General features: G+C 37.1%; 2 protein-coding genes across 8 annotated transcripts in view; one reads left to right on the top strand and one right to left on the bottom strand.

The window, feature by feature from the left end:
• The window catches only part of CEP290 (centrosomal protein 290), an 84513-nt gene extending 73818 nt beyond the window's left edge, over nucleotides 1-10695 (top strand). For 5 of the 6 annotated variants that reach the window (XM_078076389.1, XM_078076390.1, XM_036087262.2 and 2 more), the window contains 7 exons: nucleotides 435-557; nucleotides 1549-1721; nucleotides 4321-4462; nucleotides 5583-5656; nucleotides 6230-6324; nucleotides 9434-9513; nucleotides 10465-10695. In XM_078076389.1, coding sequence (XP_077932515.1) covers nucleotides 435-557; nucleotides 1549-1721; nucleotides 4321-4462; nucleotides 5583-5656; nucleotides 6230-6324; nucleotides 9434-9513; nucleotides 10465-10695 — 918 coding nt within the window. The remainder of the gene's footprint in view (nucleotides 1-434; nucleotides 558-1548; nucleotides 1722-4320; nucleotides 4463-5582; nucleotides 5657-6229; nucleotides 6325-9433; nucleotides 9514-10464) is intronic. The other variant, XR_013449290.1, reaches the window with a different exon arrangement.
• Nucleotides 9714-23019, bottom strand: RLIG1 (RNA 5'-phosphate and 3'-OH ligase 1). Of its 2 annotated transcripts, XM_036087260.2 has the most exons (7): nucleotides 22771-23017; nucleotides 19467-19584; nucleotides 16617-16712; nucleotides 15573-15689; nucleotides 14086-14283; nucleotides 12893-13062; nucleotides 9714-11618 (listed from the first exon to the last, which is right to left on the bottom strand). In XM_036087260.2, the coding sequence occupies exons 1-7, from the start codon at nucleotides 22858-22860 to the stop codon at nucleotides 11430-11432; spliced, it is 978 nt and encodes a 325-aa protein (XP_035943153.1). In that variant the 5' UTR covers nucleotides 22861-23017; the 3' UTR covers nucleotides 9714-11429. The 2 variants fall into 2 exon arrangements, with proteins under 2 accessions (XP_035943153.1, XP_077932518.1); XM_078076392.1 differs by lacking the exon at nucleotides 15573-15689 and having other exon boundaries at nucleotides 22771-23019.
• Nucleotides 23020-23072: the final 53 nt, after the last annotated feature.

The raw sequence follows: 23072 nt of genomic DNA, 5'->3' as shown, positions 1-23072 counted from the left end.
ATACTCCTACTATATAAAACGGCTTTAATGGATGCAGTGACTGTTTTACACATATGGAAAAACTTATTGGAGACAAGGCTAAGAATAATTAGAGTAGCTCCACTGGTCGTTTTATTATTTCAAGACCACTGGTTCTCACTCAGCGGCATAAATACTTACCTGTGTCTGTGTTCAGATATACAGATGCATAAGCCCCCAGTCCTGACACTGATCTTTTGGGGTGGATCCTACAACAGATACTGTGATTTTAAGTCATCAGCTCATTCTACTGTGTAGCCAAGGTTGGGAACCTCTGCTCTAGATGACAGATACGAAAGGGAAGGTTCATTCTATCAAAAATGGGCTCTAAAACTGCTTTGAATTAAGTTTTATGAGTTTATAGGATTTTATTTCCTGGTTTTGATAATGTATAGGGTTTTTTTTTTTTTTACTAGGCTGAATTAGAAAAACTTAAAGTTCATCTTGGACATCAGTTGAGCATGCACTATGAGTCCAAGTCCAAAGGCACAGAGAAGATTGTTGCTGAAAATGAAAGGCTTCGTAAAGAACTTAAAAAAGTATGACTTTCATTACTGATTAATAATTACTTTTTATGTTAATTAACTAATACATCTGAAAAACTGAATGGAAAAGCTGATGAGAGTGTCTCTTCAGAGTAGATGTTAAGAGATGTAGGGATTGTATTTTTATGGCTGCCATCCATTCACCATGAGGCACATTGAAAATAAAAAATTAAGAGGCAGTATAATGTAGAAGCTACACATCTGGGATTCAAGTCCTAGCTCTATTACTTACTGGCTGTGGAAACAAGGGCAAACTACTGACCCTTCTCTATCCCTCAATTTCCTCATCTATAATATTGGGCATAATAAATAATATCTGTTTCACAAAGCTGCTGCAGGATTTAAATGAGTTAATATTTGTGCACATGGCTCAGAACAATGATTGATATAAAGTAAGGAATATATGAAATTGTTTTGTTAAACAATAAGATTCCTTTCTGTTTAAGTTGCAAAATATATTCCTTGCCCCACAAATAGGTGTTGTTACTTATATGGATGATCCAGTGAATAAACTGAAATTGAGGTTTTTAAACTAGTTACAATAGTATCGGAATATACTGTGAGACCAGAGTGCAGTGTGCTTTGAATGGATGTTCAACAGTGGAAATAATTTATGGTACTTACACATAGTTGATGCTCATAGCTAGGTCTCTCAAGTATTGGTCAAAGCAAAACATCTTCTAAGTGTATTAAGACATAAACGATCCCATTATCCATGAATACTACAAAGATGACAAATGTAAAGTAAGCACTAGAGTAAAACACTTGCAATGTATTTTTCTAACCTCGTTTACATGATCTGTTCTAATTATTACGATCATATTGCTGTTATAAAGAAAACATTGGATTTTTATTGGAATTTTAATCAGCATTTAGACTGCCAGGTTACTTTTGTTTTCTAATTTGTAGTGGTAATTTTGAATATATTGCATCTGTGAGAACAGTATTGTTTTGTCATCCTGTACTAATTAGTCTTTAATGATAGGAGACTGAAGCTGCAGAAAAATTGCGGATAGCCAAGAATAATTTAGAGATATTAAATGAGAAGATGACAGTGCAACTAGAAGAGACTGGTAAGAGATTACAGTTGGCAGAGAGCAGAGGCCCACAGCTTGAAGGTGCTGACAGCAAAAGCTGGAAATCAGTTGTCGTTACAAGGTAGGAACAAATAGTTTAAAACTTGCACAAAGTCTAATTGGTTCTAATGCTGTCATTATTGTTCTAAAAGAATATGACACTACTCTGATGAACTTAGTTCTTTCCTTGATGAACTGTTTGGTGGTTTGCTTTAACATGACACTTTTTGGCAATGCGAGGACAGGGAAAAAAGTGTTTTTTCTTCCTTCAAATACTGAACTAGTTTGGGTGGCAGTGCATAGGCCAGAGCAGAGCTGGGGCTGGGCCCAGGGTGTTGGAGTGAGCTGGGTGGGCATCATGAAGCAGCTGACATACGAGCCGAGAGCAATGGTGCCCAGCTTCTCCTGGGTGCTGCTTGTCTCCTGCTACGACTCAACTTCTGTATTACGTTCATTTTCTACCTCAAGTATATAAGCCAGGAACCGTTTAGCTGTCTTGTCACAACTTGTGGCATACTAGATCTGGGCTGTGCTGCAATTTTGGAGGTTTATTTTTTCAAGATTATTTCTTTTAGCGAGAGAGAGCCCATGTGCATGAGCGGGAGGAGGGGCAGAGGAAGAGAGAATCCAAGCAGACTCCCCGCTGAGTGCAGAGCCCCGCGCCAGGTCTGCTGCACTGTACTTGCCCCTGTCCACCAAGTCCAGGGAGGAAGGTTATGCGGGCAGATTAGAAGGCAGCCCAGATGGCCAGGTAGTCCTAGAGAAGGGTCCTTGGTCCCTGTCCTAACACCATACTGAGAGTACTCAGAGTCCACGCCTCCCCACTCCAGCTCTCTCTTAACTCTGCAAGACGGCTAGTGTGAGGCTTAAATGAAATAATACGTGAAAGTATCAGGGAAAGGGGGTCTCTCTTGTCTGCTTGGACCCCAACAGAGGCTCTCAACCAGCAACTCCATCAGTGGACTGCTTGATTGGTCCTTTATTTCCTTCTACAATCACATGTAGACTCAGAAAGGATTTTGAGTTAGATTACTTCGCAGATAATTTACTCAGTTCATGCTACATGCCAGATTCTCTGCTTCATGTTAGATGTACCTCAAATGGCCTACTTTGCCTCATTCCCGTGGAGCCAGGTGGTTTCCATAGCTTTAGAAATACTTAAGTCTCACTGTGACCTGAAGTAAATTACATCTCTTCTGTGAGCTCAAGTGTTTTTTGTTTTGTTTTTTAATCTATGGAGATGATCATCCCTGTTCTTCTTTTTCAAAAAGGGCTCTGAGAAGCTACAGAAAAGATTATTAATGTGAAAAGGGTTTATAAAGTTTATGAATATTTGAGAGGGGTAATATTTAACCATAATTGAAGAGGACTTTGCCTTTTACATAATTTGTGTGTTCTTAATCTGAGAACTGAACAGGTAACTGAGCATAGGGTAGGCCTTCGGTAAACCCTTTTGAAAAAGTTACAAAGTCCTTGTAGAATCCACTTGAGAGAGTGAAGGCTAAATCTGATCCTTGGCCTCAAGCCTCCCTAACTCCAAAAACAAAAAAAAACCAACGAAACAACAACAAAAACCTTACTAAGATCTGCCGCTGGCATTATACACCCACCTCAGTAAAGTGGTTTAGAAATCTCTTTGGGACCCGTGACACATTAGGTCTTCCACATGCTGAACTCTTTAGAGTCGCTCTGTTATTTACTCAACACGCTAATGACATCTGTTCTTCTCACGCCTTACACTGACTGCTAAGACAGGCTGGGGATGCTGGCACTATTTTATGTGGGGTGATCAGAGAAGGCCCTTTTGGGTGGGGCATTTGAGCAAAGAATTGAAGGAGTAAGCTTCTGGTATTGGACCTCTCCGGTGGACAGTCTGTCAGATTAAGAATGTTCCTTTCTAATCATAGTTTCTAAGATTTATCAAAAACTACTTGAAAGTATTGAAATAACTTCTCTTCTACAACTTGTACTGTCCTTACCTGGTTTTGTTGCCAAAGCATTCTTTTTCTTTTCTCTGGAGGTGTTTGAATATTATAAGCATTGTCTCCCTTTAAGGTGGAATGATATGCTTATAAGATCATTTTGGCTTTATGTTTTAAAAATTTCTTTTGGAATATGGTTTTTTTGTTTGTTTTTGAACTACTGGTCATTTCTTTAAAGGTTACAAATCTATTCAGATTTTTATGTCATATGCCATTTTTTTCACCCATGCTTTTGCACATTTTTTCTTCTCCCAATAGTGTCCTTTTGGACACTTTTTTTTTTTTTGTATACTTCTTCGTGTGTATACATGATGTATATATGAAATGTTTTAATTTGTGATCTTTAAATATATCTCTAAGAGTACCCAATAATATAGAATTTGATATTCTCATGGATCAGTTGCACTATTTTTTTGTTCTATGACTGAAAGAGATACTAATTTTAATCTTTTTAACAGTGGCCAAATTCAGGCTCCATCCTTGTTTATAACCTTGGGAAACACCTAAATCCTCTATTTTAATTGTCCTGTTAATTAGGGATACTTATCCCTTGTTCTCACCTAATGCTAAATAAATATCTAGAATCTGACTAGAAGAAACAGTATAAGCTAGTTATTTTTAGTGCAGTAATTTGAATTGGCTTTTATATCAATGAGAGAAGTTATTTTCCATTACACTATTTTTTCCCTTCACTTTTAGAATGTACGAAACCAAGCTGAAAGAATTGGAGACTGATATTGCCAAAAAAACCCAAAGCCTTACTGATCTTAAACAGCTTGTAAGGCAAGCAACAGAGAGGGAACAAAAAGCTAAGAAATACACAGAAGACCTCGAGCAACAGGCAAGTAATTTTTCTTTCCATGAGAAAATAATGCATTATATCTCAAGCCACTCCTTGGCATTGTCTTTTGTAGATAAAAATGAACACTTGATAATTCCTTCCCTAAAAGGCCCATCAGAGTGAATGGCACTACCATTCAACCATTTGTTTAAGCCAAAACCCTTAGATTATCAATTCTTTTTCTTACCCTATTATCTTTTTCATTAAATCACATCAGCTCTGTATTTTCAAAATATATCCCAAATCTGATGTTTCAGCACCTCCCACACTGTCCGTCTAGTCTAAACTATTCTCTCGCACCTGAACTATTCCAGTAATTTCCTAACTGGTCTCCCTGCTTCCACTCTTCCCTTGTTTTACGTTCTCCCTATCCGTGATGTATTCTCCACATAGCTGCTGAGTCATCCTTCTAAGCATAAAGAAAATCACAGCATCCCATCCTCAAGAGTCTTCCAGTGGTTCCTCATTACCCCAGAATAAAATTCTAAAGTACTTTTCACCGGCTATAAGGACCTACATGGTCTGGCATCTGGTTTCCTTTCTAGCCTTATCTTTACTTTCCCCTCATTCACGGTATTCTAGCCACATGGACCCTCTCTCAGTCCTTTGAATAGGCCAAACTCAAGCTTCAGGATCTTGGACTTGTTCCCCTTGTCTAAAATACTCTCCATCCAAATATTCTCATAGCTCACTCCCTATGTCTCTGCTTAAACGGAGGCTCCTCAGACCTTCCTTAACCCTCTACCACCTTCCATGACTCTCCATCCTCTTACCCTGAGTTATTTTTCTTGATAGCCCTTCCTTCCATCTGGCCCTGTTATCACATTAGACGCTTACTATTTGTCTTTGTCTCCTCCCCCACTAAGTACGTAAGGACCATAGGAACATGCCAGGAGAGATTTTGCCATCACTGTATTCCGTGTGCCTAGGACAAAGCCTGGCATGCAGCACTCAGTAAATTATTAAATGAATAGTGACTAGAACATGATAGATATGTGCTCATATCTTACGTGCTTTTGAAAACCCAGCTTTTAATATGCTTTACTGAAAATGTGTATCTTTATAAAACATCGTATTTCCATGTCAGACTCTGTCTTCTAACTTTTTATTGTGCCCAAAGATTAAGATTCTCAAACATGTTCCTGAAGAAGCTGAGACAGAGCAAAGCCTTCAGCAGGAACTTCAAGTTCTAAGGTACATTGTCTATTCATTAATCTATCTTAAAAAAAAATTTTTTTTTTAATATAACCAGGTTTGCTACATCTAGAGATTAAGATTTTTCAACCTTGTGGCCTAACAAGCTTATCAGTCTTATTTCATCCTTTTAATGCCAATTACTTACATAATAGATACTGAAAAAAGGGTAAACCAGATCCTAATAAAAGTCTCAAGCTCCTAATTTAAATTTTCTTAATAGTATAGAATGTGTTAAATCTTAGTTTCCCAGAGGCAAATATTAATGAAAGACAAGAAAAAAATTTACTTCCAAAATTCTGTGCAGAATACTCTCATGAGGTTCCTAATAGGAAAAGTCTTAAAAATGACATCAGGTCAGACTTTAAAGAATCCTGCAGAATTTTCATTCTCTGATCTCAGTTTGAGAATGGTAGCATTGCAACAGTGAGAGTAAATGAAGAAATGTTTACCTTTATAAATTATCAGCAAGTTCTAAGCAATTTACATTACAAAGTTCATAAGAAATACCCATATATTTTGTGAAGCAATGTCTGTTTTTTGTTGTTTTAACAAATAATCATTATGTTCTAGATTAGCTAATAGTCAGCTGGAAAAAGAAAAAGCAGAATTAATCCATCAGTTAGAAGTTAACAAAGACCAAAGTGGAGCTCAAAGCACTGTATCTGGTAAAGTATTTTCTACTTCTAGCGTGTTAGCTAACCCAAGTTTTTGAATTAGGGTTTGCCTTTTTTATTTATTCAGATTTCTGATGATTGTCTTCCTATAAAATCAAATCCCTGGTAGCAGGTTTTCAGAGCTCTTTGCTTCATGCAACAGTCATGTTCCCATTGAGTCCTCTTGAGTTGTTTGTAACAGCAGGTACTCAGGTGTTTTTCTTTTTATATTCCATATGGGTGTTACATTTAATCATGACACAGTGCTAAGCAACGTGCTAGGTCTGTGGTATCCAGTTTCTAAGTAGGCCCTTTTAAGCGCTCTGAACATGAACATTATCTTCTAAATGTTATTGTCCTCTTGTTATTTTTTTTAAAGATTTTATTAATTTATTTGAGAGAGAGAGAAAGAGAGCAGGAGAAGGGGCAGAGAGAGAGAGAGAGAGAGAGAGAAGACTCCCTGCTGAGCGGGGAGCCCGTTGCAGGGACTCGATCCCAGGACCCTGGGATCATGACCTGAGGCGGAGTCAGATGCTTAACCGACTGAGGCACCCAGGCGTCCCTATCCTCTTATTAACTTTCAAACATATAGTAAACATTGCCTACATTCTTCTTCCCTTTTACAAAGTAAAACAGTCTAGTCCTCTACATGCTTCCATTCAGAAGTGATTAATCATTGTATTGCTAGGTGCATATGTATGCATATGTACATATATGCATTATGTATACATACATAATTAAGTTGATCCTCATTATTTTCAGAGTCTGTATTTGTAAATTCAGCCACTCACTAAAATTTACTTGTAACCCCAAAACCAGTACTCCTGGTGCTTTTGCAGATACACACAGCAGTGAAAAATTTAAGTTCTGACCCACCGTTTTCCAGATGAGATCCAACAAGGTGAGGCTCTGCATTATTGCAGCTCTCTCATACAGATGACCAGAAGATGGAGGCCATACAAGGGAGTGCAGCACAGGGCAAGAAGCTGTTTCTGGGGCCAGCTGGACTGGGTTTAAATCCCAACTCTGACACGAGTGGGGCCTCAGGAGAGTCACTTGACACTTCTGAACTTTGTTTTCTCTTTTATAAAACAAAGAAAATAGAATCTACCAGGATGAGTTGTTTCCACGATTTAAAATTACACTGTATGTGAGATATGAGTATATGTGTAATGTTTTCCCTAAGAGCAATGAATGGTTCAACATTCACGAATCCATTGTTCAGGTTGACTTTTGAGAACATCACTGTTAACAACAAGAATCATTTGTTATGTATATTTGATAGTGTGATGGAAATGGCAAATTCTATTCCAAAGGACTCTATCAATTTATACCTGAACAATCTTTGACTATTTCATACAGCTTTTTCAGTATCCTACCACATATTCTTGTTGCTACTTTGTATTAAAGCTATCATGTATGAGTTGTACCAGACACTATGCTAAGTGCTTTACAAGCATTTTATAATTTTTTTCTCCCCCGACCCCAGCATTTTATAATTTAACTCTTAAAGCACTGTTTGGTGGGTACTATTGTCTCCATTTTTCCTATGATCTTCACCTTAAAGAGGTTAAGTAACAAGGTCACAACAGCTAGGAAGTGAGAGAGGCAGATGAAACCTAAATCTGTGGAACTCCAAAGCTCCTCACCATTCCCTGCTTTTGACCAAGGAAATGCCTTAGCTACCTCTTGGTGACTAAAACAGTCATGTAAATCTCTCTCAACAGTAGCTCTTACAGCAGCCAGCTTAGGTTACCAGACTAGCACACTCCTAAAGACCTGTTGATGCTGCTGATGTTTGGCAAGTTCGTTCTTTCTAAGAAACCTGTTTCCTGAGGGGGAATTTTAAAACCCTGTATTCTTCATCTATTTAAAGGAGATTAAGGATACTTCAAAGTAGCAACAAGACTATGTGGCAGAATATTGAAAAAGCTGTATGAAACAGTCAAAGTTTGTTCAGGCATAAATTGGTATAATTCTTTGAAACAGAATTTGCCACTTCGATCATGCAATCAAATACCATTAAGCTAACTTTCAGAAAGTGCTGTACATAATAACCATTTTTACTGCACTATTTCATTACAAATCTGTGTAACATATAGCATCCCTTTGATTAAGACAATCAACTCAATATAGCATTACAGTGATTAAGAACCAAATTTATAAAAAATCATTAGCACTTTCTACAAAGGTGAGGGAAGTTTTGAACAGTATGATTTTGCTCTGCTTTCCAAAGGAAGATGGGTTCTGTTGACTATTCCCAAAGGAAAGGATGAGGAAAATATTTCTGGTCTCCAGCTTATAATTAGGGGACCATATCAAGGGAACCTTAATAGAACAGAAACCTTCCTGTCTCATTCATCAAAATGTGTCTTGCTGCCCATTATTTTCTCAAACTTTAGCATTACTTTTAAAATTTTACCCTTCAATGGCTACAGAATATGACACGACACATTATATGTTGTGTTTAAAGAAAATGTTTCTAGCAAAGATGGCAATTAAATAAAAAATCCCATTTGTCCATTGATTCTCATTATAAAACTGGAGAGATGTTAACCCCAGGTGAGGGGGGTGGTTAAGGATCCAGTAAATTAAAGCCCTTGTGCTCTATTTGTGTACTTAATGTTATCTGACCATTGTATTAGGATTTATTCGTCTTTGTATTATCCACCCTGCCTGGCATGTTTTTCACGTAGTAATTACACAGTAAATGTGTACTGACCTACATGGAACAACCAATACTGTTGGGGACCAGGAGCATTTGGCCAGCTCTGGCTGTAGCCCCTTACCTAACAGTCTACTTATTCTTTTGTTGTCCTTTTAGTACCTAACAATGCTTCCTGGCTCTAGGATTTTTCTCTGGAAAATAATTTCTTCCATGTAAAAAATCAACCTGATTCTACACTTCTACTACCCAGCAGGTGCCTCTTCTCTTGGTCTGCTATGGAACTACAATATCTGATAAGAGATAGCGTTACAGTATTCACAGTCTGGAAAGTGTTTCAGTAAAATGCCGTATATTCTAGGCTCTAGTTTCTTAAGTTTTCTACTTATTCTCTGAAACAAATCCTTTGTCAGAGTGGGGAAAAGCAGAATCTGATTTTTATAACTTTTTTGGCAGATCCTGATCAACTAAAGGAAAAGGTAAAAGATTTAGAGACACAGCTCAAAACCTCAGATTTAGAAAAGCAGCATTTGAAGGTAATTTTATCTAATTATAATTTATAAATGTTTTGTGTAAACAACTGTTAAAAACAACTTTTATGAACACCATCTTTGAGTTTTAAGTATGTATCCTAAAAATTCCTGGAGTTACATTTGACCTTGGTATTACAGAATTCATTACATTCATCTGTGTTAAAAATACGAAAAGAGAGCTACAAAAAAACAGACAAAAGAAGTAGTATTAAAGCGAAATTTATTTTTTGATTCTCACAAATGTAGCTCATTATTTTAATATTAAGTTTTGGGTCACATTGGGAATAGTGTCTTTTATTTCCTTTTGAAGTTCTTTTCGGGAATAGCTCCCTTTATTAAAAAGAAAGATATTTGCCATGCTTTATCTCTCAAAGAATCTACAAACAGAACAAAAGAGCGTAAGTTGAAGAATTAACTAGTGATCACTAGCTATTCTAAAGTTCAAATTGTCTCTTCACCAGATGCCTCTTAGCCAAGTAGAAGGCCTGGAGTTTCCCTAATTCTATAAGAAGTTGACTATTATTCACTTAAAAAAAATAGGTATTTGTAAAGAAAATATAAATGAAGCCTAAACCAAAGAATCTTAACCAAAATAACTTGTGTTGTGAATAGCCAAGTCTTTTTGATTTCCTCAATGAGAGTATCTGATATACTTTTGGAGAAAGATTAAATACCACCCCTCCCCTACCCATTTAAGAACTGATAAATTTTAGTCAAAAACTAGGACATAACTTACAGAACAAATAATTTTACTAGCTAACAAGTTACTTATGCTGTACAATGAAACCTTATTAACAAAATTCTAAGAAAATACTTCTACCTATATAGTATACAAGTATCTTAGATTATTCAGGTTACTTTGGATTTTATGTTTGTAATTAAGTCTCTTTAGTTCAAATCTAAAGAATATATTGTATGCCTACATACCTTTCAAAGATACCATGTTTCTATTAGGAGGAAATAAAAAAGCTGAAAAAAGAACTGGAAAACTTTGATCCTTCATTTTTTGAAGAAATTGAAGATCTGAAGTATAATTATAAAGAAGAAGTGAAAAAGAATATTCTCTTAGAAGAAAAGTTAAAAAAACTTTCTGAACAATATGGAGTTGAATTAACTAGTCCTGTTGCTGCTTCTGAACAGTTTGAAGATGAAGAGGAAAGTCCTGCTGATCTCCCCATTTATTAAGGACTACCTTTACCTGTAGTTTTACTTAACTATTAACTTTATAAGTTAAAACTCCATCTGTAAATCAAGCAGGTCTCGGACCTACATGATTTCCTTCTTCATACCCTGTAACTTTACTAAATTGAAGTTTTAGTAAATAAAATTATATGAAATTTTAAACATAATAGAAAAGTATATTTTTGATGACCTTTAGAGTAAGTTATGACTATCAAATAAGCTATGATGAATTTCTGTATACATAATGTTTAAGTTTTTTAAAGAGTATGGGGTGAGCTTTAATAACTTAACATTTAAAATTGGGGTTTTATATATACTTATTTATATGTGTATTAAGACTCTAGAATTTTATATATATGTACATGTATATAAACATGTTATGAGGTTAGAGCCATATGTTTTAAGTGTTTAGAATAAATTCATCTTGAACTATTTAATTTTTAAATGATCCAGAATTGTTGGTTTAACTGCTGTCTTTCTCCAACTTTTGTATAAGGTATATATAAGGTAAGGAGCTTATTATTACATTTTTAAGTCTAGTGGTTGAAATTCATTTGCTGGTTCTAAATAAAATTTTGAATAGACCTTTGCAACTGGGAAATTCATGTCTTCAAATGCCAGAAGACATATTGCTCTATTAGACATGGAACCTTGAGATTTTTTTTACCTTCCACATGTGGCAGAATATTCAAGATTCAAAGATAACAATAAAGCTGGTTCTTAATTGCATTTCTAGTTTATACATCAAGTATTATATCTTTGAGTCTACCAAATTTCTGATTATCTATTTTTGAAAAAAGACTAAACAAACATTTAGTATTAAAGGCATGGTCATACTTGTTCAGGTTCATGTTGATAATAACTGGTTTTGAATTCATATAAGTATCTGGAATTGGCCAGCATAAACCAAGATGATGGCGATGAACCTGAAAAGAGAAAAAAAGGTTATTAGCTTTAGACTTTTTTATCTTCATTCACTTTTAAGTATTTATTTTGAATGCCTACCATCTGCCAAGCACTATTTAAGGCTCCACTTTATCTTACCCTTTTTTTTTTCATACGTGTTCTCCTCCTGACATATTACATATTTACTTGTTATTGTCTATCTTCCCCATTAGAATGTGAGCTTCAAGAAGGCAGAAACACTGTTTTGTTGATTCTGTATTTCCAGCACCTGGAAACATGCCAGGAACATATTCGGGGGCTCCATAAAAATTTAATGAATAGAGTCTGTTGCTGAGTACAGAAGCTAGCCAACTGAAAATTTGGGTGGGGAGGCATTCTAAATGTCACGTGACACAATGGTGCTTTTTTGCTCTGACTGCAATTATATACGCATGGTTAGAACATATACCGTGTGGGTATATTTGGCAGATGGGGGTGTACAGCAGTTCCAGAAAGTGAAGCAAGGGTCAGATCATGAATAATCTTAAGGTCACTAAGCAGTTTTATGCAGCAAAGTTAACATTTTCACTTACTGTGAAGAATGGACAGAACAGGGATAAGACTGAAAGATAACCTTTAAGAGGGTGATAAACTAGGTCAAGCATGAATCTTGGCTTCAATTAAAATGAAAATTAACTGCCAACTGGTTGGGGAGAAGTACAGATTCAATAGATCAGAATCTTTATCTGTGAAGTAATGGAGAGAGGGGTTAAAAATGGTATTTCAGTTTTTGAATTGTTGGGAGTCAGGGGTAGATATGACTAGGTCCAGTTCTGAACATTACTAATTTCAGAAACCTCTGAGAAATCAAATAGACAAGTCCAAGAGACAGAAAGGGCATAAAGTATAAAAGCTCCTTCTGTAAATATTAACTGTTACCTTGGCACTTTTAACTCCAATTCTATAATCAAATAAGTTTGGGAAATGCTGAGTTAAACTAAGTTGGTACAGATTATCTCAGAGTGCATTCATTTGCAACATCAATTTCCAAGAAGGCAGTATGTAATGTGCAGTTTTTCCAGACATTTTCATCACTTTAATTCTGAAGCACGTGTAGGAAAACCAATGCCCCAGAGAATGAATACACATTGGGAAATACTATTATATAAAGAATGGTGGCCTGTGAGATGGGGAAATTAAATTTCTTTACAACACATTAGAATTACTGCAATCTGTAGAGAATATTCTAGTGCCACTTCTACCTCGTTTTAGGAAGTAAGATGACATCATCCCGCAAGCTACTTTCTGTCATTACCTTGATTAAACAGCCATCGTTACAATGCCATACTATTCCTTCAATTTTACCCTCTCTGCAACCTTCAAACCAGGATAACAGATCATTGTGCTTCAAGGTAGGTAGATTTCTGATTTGAAATGCCCCATGTGGTATAAGAAGATGTAATGGATGCTTCTTGCTTCCTAGCCCTAAATGTTAAAAATTTCGATTAGCCATACAAAGGTTTCAAAAAGAATTGAGAAAATTTACTTCTCCAAATAAAAAGGCCTTTTAAAAGATTTAACAATAAATTTACCAAAAAGTTTAGTTGGTTTCCTAGAAGAGAGATATACCATAAGTGATCTCATTCAAAACTGCCACCTTATCCCATTAAATATAAATTTCACCTTCATATAATCTATACCAAGGGTCAGCAAACTATGACCCATGGGCTAAATCCAACCAGATGCTTGTTTTTGTAGTTTCAACGCAGCTATACCCATTCTTTTAAGTACTGTTTATGGCCTATAAAACCTAAATATTTACTATCTGGACTTGTACAGAGAAAGTCCTCCAACCCCTGCTCTATACTACTAGCCAAGTTCAACTATCATTCAATGTTTGCCAAACAGCCACTCTGTATCTATGATAACGTGTGTAATTACTATCTTAACTTCTTTCCACCTGCCAATCAGTTTGCTTCTGATCCCTATATAGGATTTTGCTATTCCAGCTTTAATGTTCTTGGGTCTGTCTCCATCCCCCTGTCAACAATGTTCTCCACAGTGCCCTCTGGACTTGTACTCAGTTCACTGTAGTAACAGATTTTGATACTCGATTCATGGTCAATTCTTTACTTAATTTACTCTTAGCTGTTAATTAATGCTAAACTAATTACCTAGCCATGAAAAAAACAGGATTTTCATTCAACTCATTTCACCTAAATTTTAAAAAGCAACAAAAAGTTACCCTTGAGTAACTCCCTTTCATACCTAGTTCTACAATGTTACTACACAAAAGAATGAGAGGCTAAAATCAACTTTTTGGATTAATAAAATGGTTAGAGTCATGCATAAATTTCTCCGTGGACATAAATAGAAATGGCTGTAATTCTAGAAAGCTATTTAGCTCAAATTAGTCATTTCTTTAGTGTATGTGTTTTAAGTTGAACATAGGAAGTTCTCTTTATAAATACAGCTACTATAACTGAACAGGAAAAAGGCTTCACTCACCATACGGGTTTCCATTAATATTTGTTCCTATAAGTTCTAGTGTTTGTTCTAGGAGATCTGAGAGCGGCATTGCACTAATTTCCAGAAGCCCAGGATCATCAGGATGATGCTTCAGTACCAGGGCAACTTCGAATTCATAATTAACTACAGAGGAATGCCAGCAGTACTGTTTGTTGTGTTTCTCCACTGGTACCCAACCTATCACGTAAAGGAAAAACTGTCATGACACCGCTTTTCTTTGGATTGAGACTTGAATCAATTTTTATATTTGTTATAAATTTTCCATGTTTTCTGGATGTTTATCAGCCACAGATACACTTTTTTTACATCAGTGGAAGTGCTGGCAGTTTTACTACTTTTTTAATCCTAATCATTCTTTTAATCATAAGGTTTTTTATTCTGTTGAGGAATTAACCTGCTTGATGATTCACTATAGAGCACTCAGCATTCCTTTCTAGAAAATTTTCAGTATGAATTGAATACCATTCTAAAACAGAGCATTAAAACCCTTTTTTCATTTCATTTCTTTTTTTTAAGTTTTCTCTCTACTGTCTCTCCAGTTTCAGGGACAATAGACCTATGCAGTAAGTTTTCTACAATTTATTGTACTGTTGCAGTATTTGCTGAACAATGTATTAATGCCACCTGTATCGAAGGTTATTGCTATTCCTCTCCTAACTTCTGTTACCAGAGTAGGTTCCCGCATGTGGACAATTCTTTATCAAAAAAAAGAAAACTAGGACACATATGCCACTGTGACCATCATATCTTTGACCTTCAATACTCAGGTTAACTGTAAAAACCTCTTTTCTGGTCCATTAGTCTCCAGGAAAACCCACCCCACTTTTATCATAATCTTGCTTCAAAAATTTAAATTTAGTTCTGCTGTACCCCTGCTTAATAATCTTCAGGATGAACTTCAGAATCCTCTAAATGGAATATAAACCCCTTTAAGATCTGAGTCCATTCTACATCTCCAGCCTCAACTTTTATAATGTCCTCTAATGTCCTACACCCTAAACATTCCAGCCACAGAGAAGTGTCACATAAAATTCCCAGGACTCCGTATCGCTCCTCTTTATGGGCGTTTGCCTAAGCTGACCTTCCCTCATCCTTGCCAGCTAACCTCCTGGTTCTTAAGCTTCAGTACAGATGTCCTCTCTGCTTAGAAGCCTCCTCTAGCACAGGCTCACGAGAACTCCTCCTCTTTTCTCTGACTATACCCTTTGTATACCTTCCTTTTAGTTTTTAAATCATAACAGTATTGCTGGATTTCCCCTAGTGTCTAAAAGATCATGGAGGATAACGTTCTAATCTTCATTTTTGTGTTACTAGAACCTAAGAGTACTCTGCACATTAAGGTATTCAAGACACGCCTGCTGAACTGAACCTTAACCTGGGATATCTTTCTACTAAGCACACTTTTGCAAAAATTTTCCCATTCCCAGAAAAACTCCTTATGCATTTTAGAAAAGTTTTCATGATACCAGGAATGTGTCCATTTTCATCAGGCATCGGATTCCCATTTAATTGTTCTATTTCCTTCGCTGGTATCCAGCACTCTGGAACAGGTTTGAAGTCCTCCTCAACATTCCAAAAAAATTCTAAAAGAGTTAAATAATTTTACATATGGTGATACTTTAAAAAATATAAAAGATGAACAAATTCAATGTGGGAATAGCTAATAAATCCCATGATATTAGATACTATATAATTATTCTCCATTATCACCATGATGTGACTGCACTTCTCAGAGTTAGGGTACTAGCACTTTAAATTTTCAATTTTGGGGGCGCCTGGGTGGCTCAGCCGGTTAAGTGTTTGCCTTCAGCTCAGGTCATGATCCCAGGGTCCTGTGATTGAGCCCCACACCGGGTGCTCTGCTTGGCGGGAAGCCTGCTTCTCTCTCTCCCTGCCACTCCCCCTGCTTGTGCTCACTTGCTCTCTGTCAAATAAATAAAATCTTTTTAAAAAATTTTTCAATTTTGAACCCACCACTCTATAAATAGTGGATAAAAGTCTAAAGAAGCCAATGTTCCAGTATGTGTAGATTTATGATGAATTTTTAATGTACTATAAATATATAAATGAATGAGTGGATATACAATGATTAATGTATATATCTGCTTATATAATATTTAGAGGCATTTTAATGTTTAATTAAACATACTGATAATCCTTTGTTATTTTTGTGCCTGATTTATAAAATTACATATTTGTCTCTTAGGCAACAAAACCAAAATGTGTTGCTCATTACAGTATATATGTAGTAATTTGTATACTTTAATAAAATCAACATAGTCTAATGAGTTATAAAAATGTTAAGAAAATGATTTAAAATACTTTTCAAGAATATTCTTTTACATACAAAGATACTCAATTATAATTTTCTTCTTTCCCCTAAGTACTTAAATTCTAAGAAGGATATAATGTATAAAAATACCACCACAGCAAGAAATAAGCCAAAAATTGCACGTTATTTAAATCATAAAAAGCTAAAAAAAAAAAGGAAAAGGAAAAGGCCCACTAACCTTGTGAGTTTTGTTTTGATTGTAGATAATTTTTAAATCTTTTCTCAGCTAGTTTGTTAGGTTTTCTATCTAGCCGAGCCCAAAGGTATGGCTGACCTAAAAAAATAATAAAAGGGAAAAGAAAAGTTTAAGAACCAAACAATAAAACTTATCTTGAAAGACAATTTAGTATAAAGTTTTTCAATAAATAATAGGGTCATCTTTCCTAAAAGCAGCAACCCTAGAAGATGCACTCTAACAAACACATCTTACCCAGCAGAACCTGATGCTGTAAGAAGACTTAAGTCTGGTTAAAGAATGATGAGGATGAGATAAAAAGTAAATATGTGACCCTTTCATAAGGACATTCTGCAGCCACATTTTATTGGCAACGAGCATTTGTGAGAAACTGAAGCTACCTCTATACTAAATGGAAACATACCCAGATAACTGTAGTCACACTTTTCCTGAAACATAACTATAAGGGTTAGTTCCCAAAAATGTGGAATTAGGCTGAGCTGTTTTGCATGGCTCTGATCCCTGGTCAAGTGATTATTAGTGATGATCTGTAATCATGGATCTGCGAGGTTTCAGCGCGGTGTGCCTGCATTCTTTATTGATAACAGTAAGACTAATGAATCTTATACCTGGTGTCAGTGAGACTCCTGGAGGGCTCTGCTGTTGAGGCTGGTTACTTAGCAGGAAGATGTCTCTGTGACCAGCAGAATATAAAAATCCCCAGCTCACACTCCATTTTGGATTCTGTTTCCAAGGTGTTCCCTGCATACATCAGTGGTTCCTGATTTGACAAAGTGTGTCCTGCCAGGACCTTGGGGGCTGGAGGAGTGGAGAGGGGTACGAAGGGGTAACAACAGGTGCTTTCACCTGGACTCACCAGACCCTTTGCTGCTGTGTACATCCTTATGTTCAATGCCCTTGCTAATACTGTGTATCCTTTACCTGTAATAAACTGTGGATTTGCAAGCACTGTCATTTTGGATCCTGTAAGTTTTCTTTAGCAATCCAATCATGTTTATCTGCTACTATTATACATGATCACACATAATGATGCACATTTAAGTTTCTTAATATAAATATAAAAGCCTGAAAAATCTTTTAGTTTCTTCAAATATATGAGATTTTAAAATTACTGACTATAGTTTGGTTGGACATTCTGTATTACTTATTAACTATCCCAATAAATAATACGAAGAACAAGATTAAAATTATATTCTGTCATTTCTGGTTGAATGGACCTTTTCTTCTTTTTACTAGTAAGTACAAAAATTCATTTCACTCATATCCATTAAAATGGCTACTATCAAACAAACCAAAGTGTTGGTGAGGATGTAGAGAAACTGGAACCCTTGTGCACTGTTGGTAAATCGTGTAGCTGCTGTGGAAAACAGTACGGCAGTTCCTCAAAAAATTAAAAATAGAATTACTATATGACCCAATAATTCCACTTCTGGATATATGCCCAAAAGAACTGAAAGCAGGACCTCCACGAGGTATTTGTTCACCGTGCTCATAGCAGCATTGTTTACAACAGCCAAAAGGTGGAAGAAGCCCAAGTGTACACTGATGGATGAATGGTATGTACATAAAACTATGTGGTATAGACATAAAATTAATGTGATTTGTACAACAAACATACACACAGTGAACTGTTACTAATAAAAAGGAAGGGAATTTGGGGCGCCTGGGTGACTCAGTCGTTAAGCGTCTGCCTTCAGCTCAGGTCATGGTCCCAGGGTCCTGGGATCGAGTCCCACATCGGGCTTCCTGCTCAGCGGGAAGCCTGCTTCTCCCTCTCCCACTCCCCCTGCTTGTGTTCCCTCTCTCGCTGCGTCTCTCTCTGTCAAATAAATAAATAAAATCTTAAAAAAAAAAAAAAGGAAGGGAATTTTGCAGGTACTACCACATGGATGAACACTGAGGACACTATGCTACATGAAATAAGCTTGTCATAAAAAGAAAATACCGTATGACTCCACATATATGAGGTATCTAGAATAGCCAAAACATAGAGACAAAGTAGAATATGGTTGTCAAGGGCTGGAGGAGGGGGATGGTGAATTATTTAATGAGTACTGAGTTTTAATTTCGCAAGATGAAGTGTTCTGGAGATAGACAGTGGTGATAGGAGCACAACAATGAATTGTACACTTAAAAATGGTTAAAGATGGTAAATTATGTTAAGTGTATGTTAATCACAATTCAAAATGGGAAAAAATGCATTTCAGAAAAGATTCCCTGATCCCAGGAATATGTCTAATTTGCATTTACTCAACTGTTCTGTTTCTCTTGCTGGAATTAAGAGGTAAAAGGAAATCATAAAGATTATTTCTCTCTTTTCAATACATTTTTTTTCCTTAACTGACAATTTCTATTTTAATTTCTAACTCTTAAAGTGCATTAAATTTGAAATAAATTAGAGATACTGACAATAGTAATAAAAACTATGGAGTCAGCACTGGAATCGGTGAAATAAGAGTAAGTTTTAGGATCAAACATAGGTTCTATTACCAGTTCAGCCATTCATTAATTATATGGTCTTGGACAAATTATTTAAGTTCTCTGAGGCTCAGTTTCCTTATGTGTGAAATGGAGAGGCTTACTGTGCAAATTAGAGATAACATGATAAGCATTTATCATATGGCCTGCCTTGAATGAGTATTAAGTAAATGTTAATTACCTTCCTTTCCTCCTCCAAGAAAGATACATGATATAATAAATAAGTATAACAACTGGGACTTCATCATTTTGCTCTTATACTTAGGTTGCCAAGGGTTTATGAAGGGTAAATGCCCTACTTCAGATATATATAGTTTGTAAAGTGATCAAATAATATTTGTAGTATAATTTTACCTTTGTAGGTAGTAATATAGCAACATGTTCCGTCCACTTTTTCTGTTGGAAGTGCACTGTATATATCTGCATCTAATGCCTTGTGACTTAGAGTTTCAGTTGCCAAAACTTTAAATGGCTTAAAAAAGAGAGAAAGAAAATTGGTTTAAAATAAACAGCCTCTACGCCTTCACACATACTCTCACCTGGAATGTTCTTAATTTCACTATTTCTAAAGTACATTCTCCTGCTTACCCTTCAAGACAATTAAAAAATATTTCTTCCATCAAGTTCTCATGAGTTACCCCCTCCCTTCTATGCTATCACAGCAATACCTGTTTTCCCACACTTATTTTTAATTAGTACATTTCTTTAGCCACCATGAGCTGACATCCGGAACCATGTCCTCTGCAGCACTCTCTCCGCAGCACAGTGTGTTCCTTTACTTGACAATTACTTGCTAAATGCCTTCTATGGGTTAATCCTTGTCCTTGACAACAGGAAGTTAGAGATTAACAAAAAAGTACCTGTCTTTGGTGGAACTTTCATTTCAATGAGCAAGACAACAGTAACAAAATAATACATACATGCAATGTTAAGTATAATAAATGTTACGGAGAAAAACAAATGGGGAGTCTTTCAGATTTAGCAGTAGTAAACTGCATAATTTATGGTTCTATTTATGGTTCTTCTACTGTCAGGAAGAGAAGCCAAGACCATCAAGAACGGGAAAAAGGAGTTTCTACAATTCCTACCAATTTTTTATCTGTAATTTATTTTTATTTCTGAGAAAGAGTTATGCCACTGTTTTATAGTGTGAATTATCTGAAGTAACACTCATCTTAATGTGAAAAACACTGCACAATACTGGTGTGTACAGGTTTAAAACTAATACATGAAAGTACGGTTTCTGGGTTTTCTGAGTCAGGTAGACTTAGGAAATTAGCACCATTGTTACTGATTCCGGACTTTCAAGATAAAATAATGACTGGGGATTTATCACTAACTTCTGCAATTAGTATCAGAGGATATCAGTTTAGCCTGTAGTGGTTAAGGCCTGGCCTAATAGCAATGTTGGTGTGATTCAAATTTACCAAAAATCCTAGGGAGGAGATTACTCTGCCCATAGAGTTTTTGTTTTTTTTTTTTAATTTTGTTATTTATTTGAGAGAGGGAGAGGGAGCGAGAGGGCGGGGTGAGGGGCACAGGGAGAAGCAGACTCCCCACCATGCAGGGAGCCTGATACAGGGATAAAGGCTCGTTCTCGGGACTCTGGGACCATGACCTGAGCGGAAGGCAGATGCTTAACCAACTGAGCCACCCAGGCGACCCCTCGCCTCCAGGGAGCTCTTGATGAGCTCCAAATATTCCTTCTGTAAGAATCAACTTTCTACCACTCTTTGCTATCAACATGTTCAAAAGACAATGTAAGATACCAAGGGTACACAAAGTTCTCCTTCTCATTAAAGACTTTAAACTACTTGGAAAAAGAAGACATTTGTGTTTAAAAAGTAACAGTGAATATCAACTGAGTGGTCCTCCAATTTCCGGACAAAGGAGATCACTGGGATAACCACAATGCTCAAAAATTTCATGGAGAAGGTCTGATTTGAAAAAATCAAAAATTGTGGAAGTAATCCAGACAGAGTTGCACAGCCTAAGCAAAAATAAAGACAGGACCATGCCTGCTAGGTTCACAGGATGAAAGACTTTGTTCAGAGACTTCACTTTAAGTAGGCAACTCCGCCACAAACACACATGGCATTTTCTGCTGCACTGAGTCCAGGCCCCTCATGGTGGGTGCAACAGGCACTTCAAGAGTAGACTGGGCCTGATTAATGGGCAGCCTTGACTTATAGTTAAGGATCTGAATACTATGCTATAAATAATACTGTAAGCAAATCTTAACTACAGAGGGACCTGAGCAGGGGCTTATTTTTCCTGGTGGAGGGTACTTTTACCATTTACCCACTCCCACCGACATACAAAGTGGAGAATCACAGCTAAAGTGAACCACTATTTGGGATGTCAATATTTCATATTAGGTTTGTTATGGCTATAAAAAATAAAAGCTTGGCAACTACTGCTACAGACAGTTAGTAGTTAACTGTGGGGTTTTGACCAGGAAAGAACATGATGATCATTCTGGATGGCAGGAAAGAACAATCAGGCAGTGCAGTCAGCAGCACATAAACTATTAAGAACTATAACAGCGGTGGCACTGGAAATGTTGTTACAAGTAAAAAGTGTCAATATGAGGGGTGCCTGGGTGACTCAGTCTGCTGAGTGACCCACTCTTGGTTTCAGCTTAGGTCATGATCTCATGGCTCCGACTCAGTGAGGAGTCTGCTTGATCTCATGGCTCCGACTCAGTGAGGAGTCTCTCTCTAAAATAAGTAAATCTTAAAAATAAATAAATATAAATTTTTTAAAAAGTAAATAAAGTAAAAAGGGTCAAGGTGAATGGAAAATTGGCATGAAAGTACTCCAGCGTTCATTCTTTAATTCAACAAATATTTATCCAGTGCCTACTACACTTCAGGTCCTAGAAACTGGGACTCGATATAACAGGGCAGTCTCCACCTTAAAGGTCTTTTAGTCTAGAAACCAAGGAGACCGCCAATGCAAATGATGTAAGGCGTGTGGGGGCCTATGCCAAATGCACACGAAGAATTTTGTATGATGAGTTGGAAGCACTGAATACCTGGGGATTCTGTTATCAAGGACCTTGCTACACATGAAAGAATTACCCTGATATAGGTGACTAATCATTCACCAGTATCTACCAAAGTCCCTCTAAGCCTAAAACCCGGTGCTGAGAGAAATACCAGGAGGCGGGAACACCAAAATTAGAATCAAGTAGGTAACTACCGGTAACAAATACATGAGGTCTGATCTTTAGTGACCTAATTAGGCTAGTTGTCAACACCTTCGGTGGCTAAGATCAAGTGTAAAGCAAGTTTTCTAAAATCTCCACTTTGTCACCACACTCTTGAAAAGCAGTAAAGTTTGGATTGCGGTGATTATGTGAATACTTAAGGGGTCTTCCCCCCAAAAAGGCTGTAGAAAAGGGGGCTATTACTTAAGATGTGGGTTTTCAATTTCCATGCGACAGCAAGTTTGAATCGCCTTTCTCAGAAAAATTCTCTCGAGGATTCCCTCCCTTGCAACTAAGGAGGTACAACAACCTGGAGCTCAGGGAGCAAGAACCCCCTACCCTAGATCTCCCCAGCGAAACCCGCAAAAAGCTCCCAGCCTGCAGGGCGGTTCTAACGAGCCCCGAATCCCTGCGTGGCCGCTACCCGGGCCCCGCACTCCTCGGTACCTGATGCTCCCTTTTGGTGGAGGGCTCCTCTTTCACCTCCGTCACAAACACACACGGCACTTTCCGCTGCACCGAACCTAGGCGCCTCATGGTGGGCCCAACAGGCAGTGCGAATGCAGAGCACGCTTCCAAACAGCGCCTCGGCCGGAAAAGCGTCCCCAGCAGTCACAAACACTGCTCAAACCACGAGCACTGCCCGCTCAGGCGAAGCGTCGGCGCCCTCACGTCCCCCAACACCAAGCGTGGGGCTGGACGCACGCGCAGAAGCCGTCTCCTGACCGCGGCGCCTTCTGGGAGTTGTA

The sequence above is a fragment of the Halichoerus grypus genome, chromosome 6 (genome assembly GCF_964656455.1).
Source record: "Halichoerus grypus chromosome 6, mHalGry1.hap1.1, whole genome shotgun sequence".
In the NCBI taxonomy this organism is placed as follows: Eukaryota; Metazoa; Chordata; class Mammalia; order Carnivora; family Phocidae; genus Halichoerus; species Halichoerus grypus.
The sequence above is the reverse complement of the archived record's forward strand: the minus strand, read 5'-3'. Positions and strand labels throughout refer to the sequence as shown.